Below are 14,184 nucleotides of genomic sequence, written 5' to 3' on the forward strand. Positions count from 1 at the left end.
TTTATCGTGTCCACTGGCCTATCAACTGGCATATTTTTGGGATGTGCATGGAAACCAGAGCATCCATGGGAAATACAGAGGATGAACATGTAACCTTCACACAGCATCAGAATTCAAAGAGACAGGATCTTTACTAGCTGCAACACTGCCCTAAGTGCATGACAATTATTGATGTATGTTTGAAGTATGGACACTGTTGTATTCTGTGAAATGCTGAAACAAACTTCAGTGAAAAGCTCTTGTGATCAGCAGTGCTTTGAGCAAACTGTGTTTTAATGATAATTGGAGTATAGATAATGTTCAGGATATGGTAATATTTCCATTCTGCTTTTTGCCTCTCCTAGCTAGTACTTTCAATTTCATTTGTTATCTGCAGTTTGCATCAGCCCCAGAAATAATTTGAGAGTCTTCCTTGTGGCAAGCACCAGGACTGTGCCATTCTGTCTCCTTATCTCTACTCTGTCAAATACCTTCTGTCCAATTTTGTCCCTTCCTTTTGCTTTAATTTAAATTTAACTCCATTTCTAATTTTTGTCAATGCTGATAAAACTGTTCTCTTCAGATGCTATCTGGCTTGCCTACTGTTCCTAGGATTTTCTGTTTTTATTTCCACGACTGATAAACGTGGTACCAGGAATGCTATCACTTGACATTAAAGCAGGTTCACATTCTATGGAGGCAATGCCATTTTCTTATGGTAGCATTTTGAGTTTGCCTATTTGTTTGGAAACTATTGATAAACTACCGTGACCTTTGAACTGATGGTGACAACCATGGCGGGAATCAGGTAAAATTCCAAAGCAGTACTGAGACCCATAGAAGTCGTAGTGTATGCCATTTGTGGTTACACCATACAGAAGCTTTATTCCTTTGAATATGATTCACTCCAGAAATCTGTATGAGGACCTATGCAAGTTAATGTTAATTTCTCCAGAGTTCTTGACAAGGAACATGGATTTTCTGTCAGATTTTGTGAAATTCATCAAGCATTTACTTAGATAAGCTCATTCAATATGTCTCTTGCCCTGTCTGCTTAGACTTGAATGCGTTGGGGTAGTGTGCAACCTCAACTCATTCTTGCATCTTCTGGTGAGTTGACAGATGCTCTATCATTTCTGACTGCAACCCTCATGCTGCTCAGTTCTGGCTTTTCTTGTGTTTCTGCCTGCTGCTTAACCACCTTCCAAGTCGACTCCAGTTCTCCAAAATATGGGATAATCTGTTGACTCCCATTACAAGCTTAACCAAAGTTTTGTTTTCCATTGCTTGGAAAAACATGAGTAATTATGTACCTGAAATATTGGAAATAAGAAGCTATTGATGATAAGAGTAGGTGCATTTGTCCTCCTGTTATTCTGTAATGTTGCCTGCCGTTGTGTACCAAAACATCCATTACACTCTCTGGAAAATCTTGAAGCTTGTGTGTGCAGCCAGTTCTAAAAATACATTGGCACCAATTTAGTTTTCAAATAACTTTTGCTACTTGTAGAATTTACCTTACTTTTAAGTACTGTAGGCTGATTGCATGTTTGACTTGCACCTTTTCAGGCCTTCTGATGTCAATTAATAGTAAAGGCAACAGTCATATAGACCGCCAGACAATGCCAATTTTACATTCTATTTGCAGATATATATGGGCATAGGTTATGTGTACTACAACTTCAAATGCCATAAGCTATTTTCTCCCCATTACAGAGAGTAAGATTTATTGCAGATTGAATATTGTTCAGTACTTTTAGTTGCTTCCATCAGTATGTTGCCTTTTTAATTACTTTCATTCTCTGCCATTGTGACTTCCAAAGATGGAAGGTGCTGAGTAGAAGACTAATTAGTTATTTTTTCTTAAATTGACTCTATCACTTCAGAATTTGCTAACTTCATTTTCCTCAGTTCTTGCAGACTTATGATGGCGCCAATAACTGGTGATGCTTTGCATGCTGCTCTGATGGGAATGATCAAATATTCCCGTTTAGGACTACTTCACAGTCACAACCGTACTGTCATAACAGAACTGCAGTTAGCAATATTGTTTTAAGACATTTAACATATCTATTCATCCTTAAAATGGGTGGACTATGGTCGACAAACACCTGGGTTGTGAGTGCAGTTCCCCTTAAAGAAAACAAAAGTGTGGAAAATGGGCAGGTGGTCTGTAGATATGATTGAAATGCAGATGCCAAAGACCCAGTCTCAACTTTTTGCTATTGAATGTACAGTCTCTGCAAAATAAAATTGAGGACCGCAGAGCAAGATTGCAGAATCAGAGGGACATCAGGATCTGCTGTGGAATTTGGTTTACGGAAACTGGCTAACCCCTGCCATTTCAGATGCAGCACTGCAACCCAAAAGCTTCACTGTTCACAGAAAAGACAGGATAGCTGACTGTTTTAAAGGTAGAGGAGGGAGTGTAGGTTTCATGAATAACTCATCGTGGTGCATAGACATGGTGGTTCTCAATCCTGCTCAAACAACCTGGAGCAGCAAGTAGTCAAGTGTCAATTTTATCTGCCAACAGAGTTTTCTGCCATCTTCCTGGTTGTGTTGTACATTCTATCTCTGATGTCATGCAGGCAATGGAAGATCTAGACACCATGATCAGCAGACGTGAAACAACACACCCTGTTGCTTTCTCAATCATTGCGGGGGATTTCAACCAGGCCAACTTGAAGAAGTCGCTGAATAATTACCACCAGCATATCAACTGTGGAACAAACCTGACCACTGTTATATCACCCTCTAGAATATTTATCATGCCTCCCACACCTGGTGCACACAGAACACAGCACTGGAGGTGAGGACAAAGGAGGTATGGTCAAGGGAGACAGAGGAATACATACAGGACTGCTTTGAGTTGGTGGACTGGACAAGAATTAAGGGATTCATCTTCAAAACTGAATGAGTACACCACAGTTGACACTGACTTCATTATGACCTGTGTGGTGTGAGTATTGTCCTTCGATACCTGAATACAATAGCTATCAGTAAAGAGATAGTGCTGAGCAAACTTATGGGCCTGACGATAGATAAGTCCCCAGGTCCTGACAGAATGCATCTTAGGGTACTGAAAGAAATGGCAGAAGTTATAGTAGAGGCTTTTATCAAAATTCTCTGGATATTAGGCAGGTCCTGGCAGATTGGAAGGTGGCGAATGTCACACTGCTGTTCAAAATAGGATGTAGACAAAAGGCAGGTAACCATAGGTCAGTTAGTTTAACATTTGTAATGGGAAAATGCTTGAAACCATCGTTAAAGAAGAAATAGTGAGGCATTTGAAAAAAAAATGGATCCATCAGGCAGATGCAACATGGATTCAGCAAAGGCAGGTCCTGTTTGACAAACTTACTGGAGTTTTTTGTGGATAGAGGGGAATAGATGGATGTTACTTACTTGGATTTCCAGAAGGCATTTGATAAGATGCCACGTAAAATGTTTATCCATAAGATAAGAATGCATAGAGTTGGGGGTGATATATTAGCATAGATAGAGGATTGATTACCTAATAGAAAGTGGAGAGTTTAGATACGTGGGTGTTATTCTGATTGGCAATCAGTGGTGAGCGGTGTGCTGCAAGGGTTGATGCTGGGCCCGCAGTTGTTCCAGATATACATTAACGATCTGGAAGGGGGACCAAGTGTAGTGGATCTAAGGTTTGCTGTTGATACTAAATTGAGTGGAAAAGCAAATTATGCAGAAGATATGGAGAGTCTGCAGAGGGATATAGATAGGTTAAGTGAGTGCGCAAGGGTCTGGTAGATGAAGTACAATGTTGGTAAATGCGAGGTCATCCACTTTGGAAGTAAAAAATGAAAGAGCAGATTATTATTTAAATGGGAAAAAATTGTAGCATGCTACTGTACAGAGGGACTTGGGAGTGATTATGCATGAATCACAAAAGGTTGGTTTGCAGATACAGCAGGCTATCAAGAAGGCAAATGGAATGTTGGCCTTCATTGCTGGAGGGATTGAATTTAAGAGCAGGGAGGCTATGCTGCAACTGTACAGGGTACTGGTGAGACCACACTTGGAGTACTGCATGCAATTCTGGTCTCCTTACTTGAAGAAGGATATACTAGCTTTGGAGGCAGAGCAGAGGAGGTTCACCAGGTTGATTCCGGAGATGAGGGGGTTAGACTATGAGGGGGACCTGGGACTGTACTCACTGGAATTCAGAAGAATGAGAGGAGATCTTATAGAAACATGTAAAATTATGAGAAGGATAGATAAGATAGAGGCAGGAAAGTTGTTTCCACAGGTAGGTGAGACTAGAACTAGGGGATATAGCCTCAAGATCCGGGGGACTAGATGTAGGATGTTGATGAGGACTGCTTTTCCCAGAGAGTGGTGAATCTGTAGAATTCTCTGCCCAGTGAAGCAGTAGAGGCTACTTCAGTAGATAAATTTAAGACAAGATTTTTGCATAGTAGGGGAATTGAGGATTATGAGGAAAAGGCAGGTAGGTGGAGATGAGTCCATGGCCAGATCAGCTATGATCTTTTTGAATGGCAGAACAGGCTCGACAGGCCAGATTGCCTACTCCTGCTCCTATTTCTTATGTTCTTAAAAATATACTGCATGTACTCAAACTATAAATCGTAGATGAACAGGAGATTCCTAGCCTGCTGAGGTCTAGATCTGTGACATTCTAGACCGGTGTTCCAGAACTGTATAAGAAATTCAGGTATAACTCTTCCAATTGAAGTTAGAGAAAGAATTTAATGCACGTCAGCTCTGGCAGGGTTTGTAGGCCATTGCTTCCTCCAATGCAAAACCTAACATCATGAATGTCTATGAAGCTTCACTCCTAGATGAACTCAACATCTTCTACGTACACTTTGAAAGGGAGAATAAAACTACACTTGTGTGAATCCCTACAGCAGCTGGTGACCTGATGATCTCTGTCTTGGAGGCTGATGTCAGAACCCTCACAAGGCATCAGGCTCTGATAATGTACCTGGTACGGCACTGAAAACCTGTGCTCACCCACTGACGGCGGTGTTCAAGTTCATCTTCAATCTCTCACTATGGTAACTGGAATTTTCCACCTGTTTCAACAGGGCAACAGTTATACCAGTACCCAAGCAGAGCAATGACTATCACCCAGTTGTGCTCACATTTAATATGATGAAGTGCTTTGAGAGGTTGAACGTGGCCAGAATCAACTCCTGCCTAAGCAAGGACCTGGACTTGCTGCAATTGGCCTGTAACTACAATAAGTCTACAGCGGATGCAGTCTCACTGGCTCTGCACTCAGCCTTGGATCACCTGAACAATAGCAACATCTACACCAGGCTGCTGTTTGTTGATTACAGCTCAGCATTCAACATCATCATACCTTTAGTATGAATCAACAACTCCAAAACCCAGGCCTCTGTGCCTCCCTGTTCAACTGGATCCTTGACTTCTTCATCGGGAGACCTCAGTCATTGTGGATCAGAAATAACATTTTCTCTTCGCTGACTATCAACATTGGTGCACCTCAAAGATGTGTGCTTAGCCCACTGCTCTAATCTCTCTGCACCCACTATTGTGTGGCTAGGTGCAGCTCAAAGGCCATCTATAAATTTGGTGGTGACACAACTATTGTTAGCAGAATTTCAGATGGTGACGAGGTGGCGTTTCGGAGCAAGTTGGTTGAGTGGTGTAGCAATAACCTTGCACGCAATGTAATTAAGGCCAAGGAATTGATTGTGGACATCAGGAAGGGGAAGCTGAGGGAACACACACCAGTTTTCATTGAGGGTTCAGCAAAGGGAAAGGGTGGGCAGCTTTAAGTTTATGGATATGAACATTTTTGAAGATCTCTCCTAAGTCTAATATTGATGCAATTACAAAGAAGGTATGGCAGCAGCTATGTTTAATTAGGAGTTTGAGGAGACGTGGTATGACACCAAAGACTCATTAATTTCTACAGATGTACTGTGGAAGGCATTCTAATGGGTTGCATCACTGTTTGATATGGAGGAGCGATTGTGCAGGAATGGAAGAGGCTCCAGAAAATTGCAAACTCAGCCAGCTCTGTCATAGGCACTAGCTCCCCCAGCATTGAGAACAGCTTCAAAAAGGCATCATCAAGGGCCCCATCACCCAGGACATGCCCTCTTGTCTTTGCTGCCATCAAGGAGGAGGTACAGGAGCTTGAAGACACACACGCAATGCTTTAGGAAGAGCTTCTTCCCCATTGACATTTTTTTGAAATAAGTTTTTTGATAGACACTTTTCTTATTGTAATTTATAGTTTTATTGTATTGTAATGTACTGCTGCAAAACAATAAATTTCATGACATATACCAGTGATATGAAACCTGATTCTGATTTAAACAAAAGTAACAATTCATCATTTTAATTGTATGTTTTGCCATCTTTTAGCATGACATTGTGGTTTGTTTTATTTCTTTACTACTTGATAGTTCATCTATATTAAAGACACTCTAAATGAAGATGAGATAAAATATTTTAGATTTACTTGACAATCTTGTTAAGTATGACTCAGTAGCAAGTGGAGCAAAATTTCATATTTCAAATCTACCCTTTACATTCCAAAAGTACTCCATTGTATTAAATTCTTCTTGAAATATAATTATGGTTATTAATTAGGCATCTCTGGTGGCAATGTCCCATAAGTAGTTCATGATAAATGTTACTTTTAAATAGGGCTATTGGATTAATTACATATACGTGAGAGGCAAATTTAGAATAACAATGGATTTGTATAGAGGCAAATTACAAAACTGAATTGCAAACCAATGTTTATGGACCAGTATTTATCAACCAAAATCTTTTTAGATAGTTGTTTTCTGACTGCGGGTTGGAAGAGCCACGACTGAAGATTAGTCAATCGGAAAGTTGACCTCAGAAATTATTTAGTATAGCAGAAAAGGGCAATCTTTATGGAACTTTTTTCACTTTATGTATTGTCTTTTCAGTGTGAGCAATCTCATATGATGAGAGAACACGAAGATACCCAGGAAAGGACAACACTACGCTATGAAGAACGCATTACTGAACTCCATAGTATAATTGCAGAGCTAAATAAGAAGATTGACAGGCTGCAGGGAACAACAATAAGGTAAACTGTGTCAAAATATCATATTAATAATGTTTTTAATTTGCTTTCAGAGTTTTGTGATATAAAAAGCCTAAGTATATTGTTCTATTTTTACTGAGTCGGTGCTGTCATTCTAGTTACATTCTAGAGCTATGATGCCATGAAGATTATTGAATAACAAGTCGTGTACCTCAAATATGTGATATCCTGATTTTGAATTTTATTAGCTGGTTGTTTGGAGGCTATACAGTTATGTTTATGAAACTTAAGTTGACAAACAAAGCATTTTTACTTGTTGGAGGCTCTGCTTCCTCTGATGGCACAGAAATATCATTGACTTGCATAGAACATCATTCTTGGTATTATTTCCTTGAGCTGTAATCACAATTCTTTGCAGTTTGTTGTGGTCATGGGCAGAGCAGTTGCCATGCAAACCCGTGATGCATCTGTGGACTTGTTTCGATGATAGGTTGAAGATGTCTGGGAGGCTGGAGTTGATGTGTGCCATCACATGTCCATCATTTGGGGGTTCAATTCTGGTGCTGTCTGTAAAGTGTTTATACATTCTGTCTGTGAGCGTGTGGGTTTTCTCCTCGTGCACTGGTTTTCTCCTTGTGCTCCAGTTTTCTCCCACAGTCCAAAGACGTAACAGTTAGTAGATTAATAGGTCATTGTAAATTTTCCTGTGATTAGGCTGGGTTGCTAGGCGGAGTGGCTTGTTGGGCCAGAAGGGCTTGTTCTGTACTGCATTTCTAAATAAAATCAATAAATCGATTACGCAGTCACCTGGTTTTATAATGACCATGTCTGAAGCAAAAAATTGCTGAAAGAACTCAGTGGGTCAAGTAGGACCTGTGGAGCAAGGGATGGTGAAGCACATGATCTTGAATCAGGACTGTGAATGGAAAAGAAAGATGGCCAGTTTTGAGCTGTATGCAATGCGATTTCTGTATTCAAATATTTGGACACCTGCTATAGACCAATGAATTTTTAACTGATTTGATAGCAGACTAATTCAGGCTGGGCTTTGCTTTTCCAACAGGTTTGGTGACGGGGCCAGTTCTCCCCAGCATCTCTTTCTCTCCTTGCCTTCACCACTCCCCAACCCCCAAGTATTAACATAAGAAGATTCATATTGTTGAGGCTTGGGGAAGCAAGTTCTTGCATGGGGATCCACACAAGGTTCTTCTGCCAGTATGAGGGTTAGTAGGTAGTGTGGCACCTCATTTATAACCAGAGACTGTAGTGCAAATATTTTACTCTTTTAATAAATTAACATGTTAAAATTAACTTTGCATTTGTGTACATAAATGTCAATTAAATAACAACACTAAATAAAATAACCTTGTTTACTATTAAAGTCATAAAAAGCATTTCAAAAATTAGTGCTCCAATTTTCAAATATTTGGGTAAATAAATCTCAATTGGAGCCAGTTGAATGGAAAAAAAATACTGTACATGCAAAGCAAATGGGTACTAAAATCTGTCCAAATGTATATATTTTGATTATTAGAAGATAACATGAATAACCCTTGAGCATTTGGAATGATTAATGTAATTGCATTTATATAATAGGTTTAAGCAAAATTTCTTAATCAAGAACTAAATTTCAATGGATATCGTTCTGCCAGCACAAAGTAAGGAATGACAATAATGAGCTCTAAATTTAATGGAGTCAAATTTTGTAGTTAATGTAAATATTGGAAAAACTTATCAAACTGGCTTGGCTAATTTAAGATTTTGAGCCTTTTAGCTTTTATTTCATATTTATAACCACTTCACTTTTTGCCTTAAAGCTTTGAAAAAATGAGCTGTTTTTTCAAATGGTAATTTTTTGCTTTAGTTCATTAATTGCTACATCTACTGAAATATATATGGACATTTTTATATTACTTCCTTGTTGCTGAAGTGCATGTCGAATTATTCTTTCACCACTAGCATTTTGACTTTTCACTGTAATATTTCAATTAATATTTTATGTCTAGGAACTAAATTTGGCTCTTTCCATATTAATAAGCCTAACTATTTTGTGTTTTCCCACAGAGAAGAAGATGAATGTTCAGATTTGCGATCAGATCTTAGCCATAGCCAACACGAGGCAAACGAAGATTCCAGAAGTATGGATCAGGATCAGACTTCTGTTTCGGGGCCTGAGAACCAGTCGATGATGGTCTCTGCAGATATAGGTAAGATGATCCTAACACCAAATAATGTATTGCCTGGTATAACCAATCAGTGTTTTCTTAAAGGGTAGAATGCTTATTTAAACTGTAGATGTTTATAATGTGAAATAAAAACAGAAAATACTGCAAGCGCTCAGCAAGCCTGGCCACGTCTGCTTTAATGAAAGGTTATTCATCTGACACGAGCTGTTTGCTTTTCCACAGATGTTATCTGATCTTCATGTTTGCCAAACTTCAATTTAATTTTTTATTTTGTATTGTTAGATTATATCCTTTATACCATAAAGTAATTTTAATGTCTTATTTATAATAAATATGATGATTTTAACTCCTTGGAAAAGAGAGGATAGAATTCTGACAGATTCTGGGGGGGGGGGGGGGGAGAGAAGAAATGAAGATACATTGCAAGACATAAGAAATTCGCCTTTCAGTTAATTAAGCAACATTTACAGTCCTATATGATGTACACTGAAGAAATTTGATATAACATATCTGCTGTTTCATTATTTCTTGTTATTAATTAATTAAATCACTGGCCTTCTCCTTTAGAGGTCTCACACTTACCTAAATCACCTTCTTCCTATTTGTATATCTGCAGAAATGCCCATTGCTTCTTTTACTGTCGAGTACAATATTTCTCTCTCAAATCAATTTTTTTCCTGAGTTTTTTAGTCTTTTGCTGCTAAATCCTAAAATCTTGTCAGACCTCTTGTCTTCCACCAGTCCTTGCCACCTTGCATGCTCTAGTTTTTAATTTAACGTTGTTCCTCATTCTTATTACCGTAAATTCCGGACTATAAGCCGCTACTTTTTTCCCACGCTTTGAACACTGCACCAACACTGCGGCCTATACTACGGTGCGGCTAATGCATGTTTTTTTTCATGCCGCCAAAAACATTTTGCCTCGTAACAGTAGACTGTTATGAATCCCGTAACTGGAGAACTTACCAGCAAAGATAGAGAGGTCCGTTGAAGTCTGATGTCATTATTTTCAAACGTTTTATTTATAAAGGGACACAAAAGTAGGGTTAATACATACATTTAGATAGTGCACATCGTCAACACTTAATCTAAAGCGTGGGTATAGTAATACTCATCATTAAGTGAGCTCTGCTGTTGTCTAGGGGTTAATAGATTGTCCGCTGGAAATATAAAAGTCACTCTGAAAGTCTGCAGGCCTCAGCCCTTTGAAAATCGCTGGGTTTCACGTGGGGTGACCGAGAGAGAGAGATTGGGGGAGAAGAGAAAGAACTTGCCGAGTCTTGATGAATCTTCCGTGAAATCGGGGGAGCGTTGGTTTCCTCTCCCCGATGTTAGTTAAAAGCGGTTTTCTGTGATTCCAGCCACAAATTCCAATCCCGGAATCTAACGCACGTGGCTTCCTTCAGAATGGCATCCCGCTGCTGCGGGACCACCCTCTCGTGTCTTCTTGGTGCGTCTGAAGGGCTGTCCCCCTGAGACTCTCCTTTATACTTCCTCACGGGGTCGCAGGAGTCAGTCAGGTTGGGATGATGCAGTCTCTCTCTCTCTCAACCAGCCCACCTTGCCCGAGGGCTTTTCACGTGGTCTCCATGAGACAATAGTCGCTGTCACCTTATTCTGTATCCCGGGTGGAACGTGCAATTTGTATTGTTATGATCCCAGCCCCCTCCTTTGTGAGAATCGCAAGAGCACCCGTCGAAAGGTGGGTGGGGGGGTCAGTAGACCCAGTCGGAGAGAGAGAGAGAGAGAGAGAGAGAGAGAGAAACGTGTCAAATTGCAGGTCCCACCAGGGATACAGAATAACAACAGCGACTATTGTCTCTGAATGTTTGTATTAACCCTACTTTTGTGTCCCTTTATCAATAAAAACGTTTGAAAATAGTGACATCAGACTTCAACGGACCTCTCTATCTTTGCTGGTAAGTTCTCCAGTTACGGGATTCGTAACAGCCCGTCTCTCTCTCTCTCCGACTGGGTCTACTGACCCCCACCCCCCCCTTCGACGGGTGCTCTTGCGATTCTCACAAAGGAGGGGGCTGGGATCATAGCAAGGCCAATAAAATTGATGAGTAGTTCACAGAGGTCCAATGAAATTGTACGATAAATCAAGCGCACTTTCACAATTTAATGATTGTAAATCAGTCATTTGTACTCACCCTCATCAACATGGAAAACACTCGAAGAAAAGCATATGATGCAGCTTTTAAGTTAAAGGCGATCAATAACTTTTCCTGGTAGGCTGCAGTATATATATTTTTTTACCAGTCGTTAGGAGATATTGGAATGTTGTTCGTGCACTGTTCAGTAAAAAAGTATACGCAACGTAATTTGTGTGTTACCGATACGTAGGTATATTTAAAAGTAGCTGTGTTACAGGCACTGTTCGAAAAAAAAGCATTTGCAATATGTATTTGTTTATGTTACCATACGGATTTAATTAAAAGTTAAAAAATCCTCACATGTAATATCTTTCTGTGTAAATATCTCATATTACAACGTGGGACACCTGCAGCTTAAAATCCGGTGCGGCTTGTACAAGTACAAAATTGATTTTCTTTCTAAAATTAGAGCGTGCGGCTTTTAATCAGGTGCGCTCTACGGTAATTCCTTATTTCTGGTTGGGATAACATCTAATGAGTGTTGTGGATCAGCTGTTTAAATGTCTATTACTGGTCATCTGTTAAATGTCTCTAAGGTTTTTTATCCTCCCTTCTACCTACCTTCATGCTGCTATAATAGTCCTTATTTAAGCTGAGGTCCATGGTTTTGGTCTTGTGTTCACACTCAAACTTGCATCTGGAATTCTTTCATCCTGTGGAACCTGATAAGAGGAAGTGTATTCTGGGCTTACCTAAAGTGCTAAGTGCTTCAGGAAGTGGAAGCAATTTATCGTGGAAAGAAGTGATCACCTTAGAATGCAGCAGCTTCAATGAAATTTAGCTCTATGTTGAAATTCTAATGCTTACAACATCAGTAATCTATCATAATCTTATAAAATATTTAAGCTCTGATTGTAGCATTTCTAGCTTTCTGTCAGTAGTAGGTTTGCAACCATGGATAAGATGTGGTGTCCTAGAGAGGAAGGTAGGCCTGGTGGAGAAAATTGAGTAGGTGGTAGTATGTTAGTTAGTTGGTTAGTTGTAAATGTTAACAAAATGTCATGTTTTTATATTAAAGTTGCTGAGCTCCTTGTGTATTGTTGGAGTTCAACTTATCCAGGCAAGCTAGGAATGCTCCTTTGAGTTCCTCACTTGTGCTTTGATAGTCAAAAGATCAGTCATTGCATATGGTTCTGACCTGCCCTTGTGCCGGATGAGTTTCTCTAATGTCTGCCAAATCCTGGATAAAGTATAACTGAATTTGAAAGTCTGTGCTAACACATTTGCTTGACTCATAATGTGGACCATACTGTGATCTGAAGATATAACTTAGCATTGCACCAATGTATGAATAAAATCTCACAGTTTACCAATATCCCTGTTGATTGTTGTTTTCTTTTAAAGTTGAACCCTGGAACTAGAGTTATTTGAGCATTAATGAAGAGTTGGAAAAATAAGGACAGAAATACCGTTTTTAGGCAGTAGATAATATAAATGAATCACATACAGATAAAACTGAAATTGGTCAGGCTAAATTCAGTTACTACCATTTAATGTGAATGCTAATAATAAATTGCGATCATTTGAATTAAATACTAGTGATCAGCAGGACACAAAGCATGGCATATTTGAGGTACTGAAGAGCACATTGTTGATGGTGACAATGAAGAATGACGTACAGGTCTTGGGGTATAGGTTGAGGCGTAGTTGCAAATCTGGTTTAAGATGGCGCCAGTGAGGCTCATCGATGACTTGCTGGCAGCAAACGAAACTGCAAACTCCTTTATTAATCACACTTTTTCCTCAAATGATCACTGCAATCAATAGACTGTAACTTGCCTTTTGGAGTTGAGCTTTTAAACCGCCTATATGACATAGCATTTTTGTGGTGTGAACTGAAGGTGCAGGACGGTCGTGGTATGGCATATACGGGTTGAATCAAGGCAATGGGACCCGTGCCTCAGAACGGGGAACAAGTCAATGTTTCATCATTACTGATTCAAAGTGGCAGATCCAAGGCGAAGCAGAGTCAAGGTGATGGGGGCTGGGTGTGAGAGTGAGGAACTTGAGTTGATGGGCCAGATTGGAAAAGTCAGGTACAGGCCGAATTGAGGTGGTTGGGCCCGGGTCCGAGAGTGAGAAGCAACCTGCTGTTTGGCTGATTTAAGCAACGGGCCTGATTGAAAAGGTCAGGGTGTCGGGTCTAGAGGTGAGGGATGTACTGGTGTTCAGCTCACTGCGCTGAACTGAGGCTGTGACCTGCAACTAATGGCTGTTGCATTGGCTGCAACTGGCTTCTTGAATCACCTTTGTGTACATCAGTTCTGAATGTTATTTTGTTTCTTTTATTCTTTGCACTTTGGGTGTCTGACAATCTTTTTTTAATGAGTTCTATTGGGTTTCTTTGTTTTGTGGCTGAATGCAAAGAGATGAATCTCAAGGTTGTATGTAGTATACATACTTGGATAATAAATCAACTTTCAACTGTTCTCGTTCACATAAAATTTTGATTAACATGTGTATAGTACAATGTAGCAAGACTGATGTGGATTACATCACCAAGCAAGAAGAGATCAAAGGGGCTGGTCAAAAGTGAAGAGATTTTGGATAAAAATTCAGGTTTATTGGGAGTGTAGACAAAGTGAGCTGTAATAGCATTGTCTTGATAGGCTGGGATAAGAGAGTGTAGGTTTGAATGGTCAATATGGGATATAAGTGATTGCACAATTCAAAAGGAGATGGTGACTCTTGGAAAAGGAAGTACAGTGGATTCTGGTTAATTGGGACGCATTGGGACCAGTACGTTTTCACCCAAGTAAATGGCTGCTCCAGTTAGCTGGAATTACATAGAAATAGTTAAAAGGTATGAAAAAGA

General features: G+C 39.7%; 1 protein-coding gene across 3 annotated transcripts in view; it reads left to right on the top strand.

Annotated features, from left to right (window-relative positions):
• mcc (MCC regulator of WNT signaling pathway) overlaps positions 1 to 14,184 on the top strand; it is a 145,241-nt gene that overhangs the window by 75,482 nt on the left and 55,575 nt on the right. For all 3 annotated transcript variants that reach the window (XM_059969577.1, XM_059969576.1, XM_059969579.1), the window contains 2 exons: positions 6,924 to 7,066; positions 9,089 to 9,231. In XM_059969577.1, coding sequence (XP_059825560.1) covers positions 6,924 to 7,066; positions 9,089 to 9,231 — 286 coding nt within the window. The remainder of the gene's footprint in view (positions 1 to 6,923; positions 7,067 to 9,088; positions 9,232 to 14,184) is intronic.

Source organism: Hypanus sabinus, chromosome 5 (genome assembly GCF_030144855.1).
Source record: "Hypanus sabinus isolate sHypSab1 chromosome 5, sHypSab1.hap1, whole genome shotgun sequence".
In the NCBI taxonomy this organism is placed as follows: Eukaryota; Metazoa; Chordata; class Chondrichthyes; order Myliobatiformes; family Dasyatidae; genus Hypanus; species Hypanus sabinus.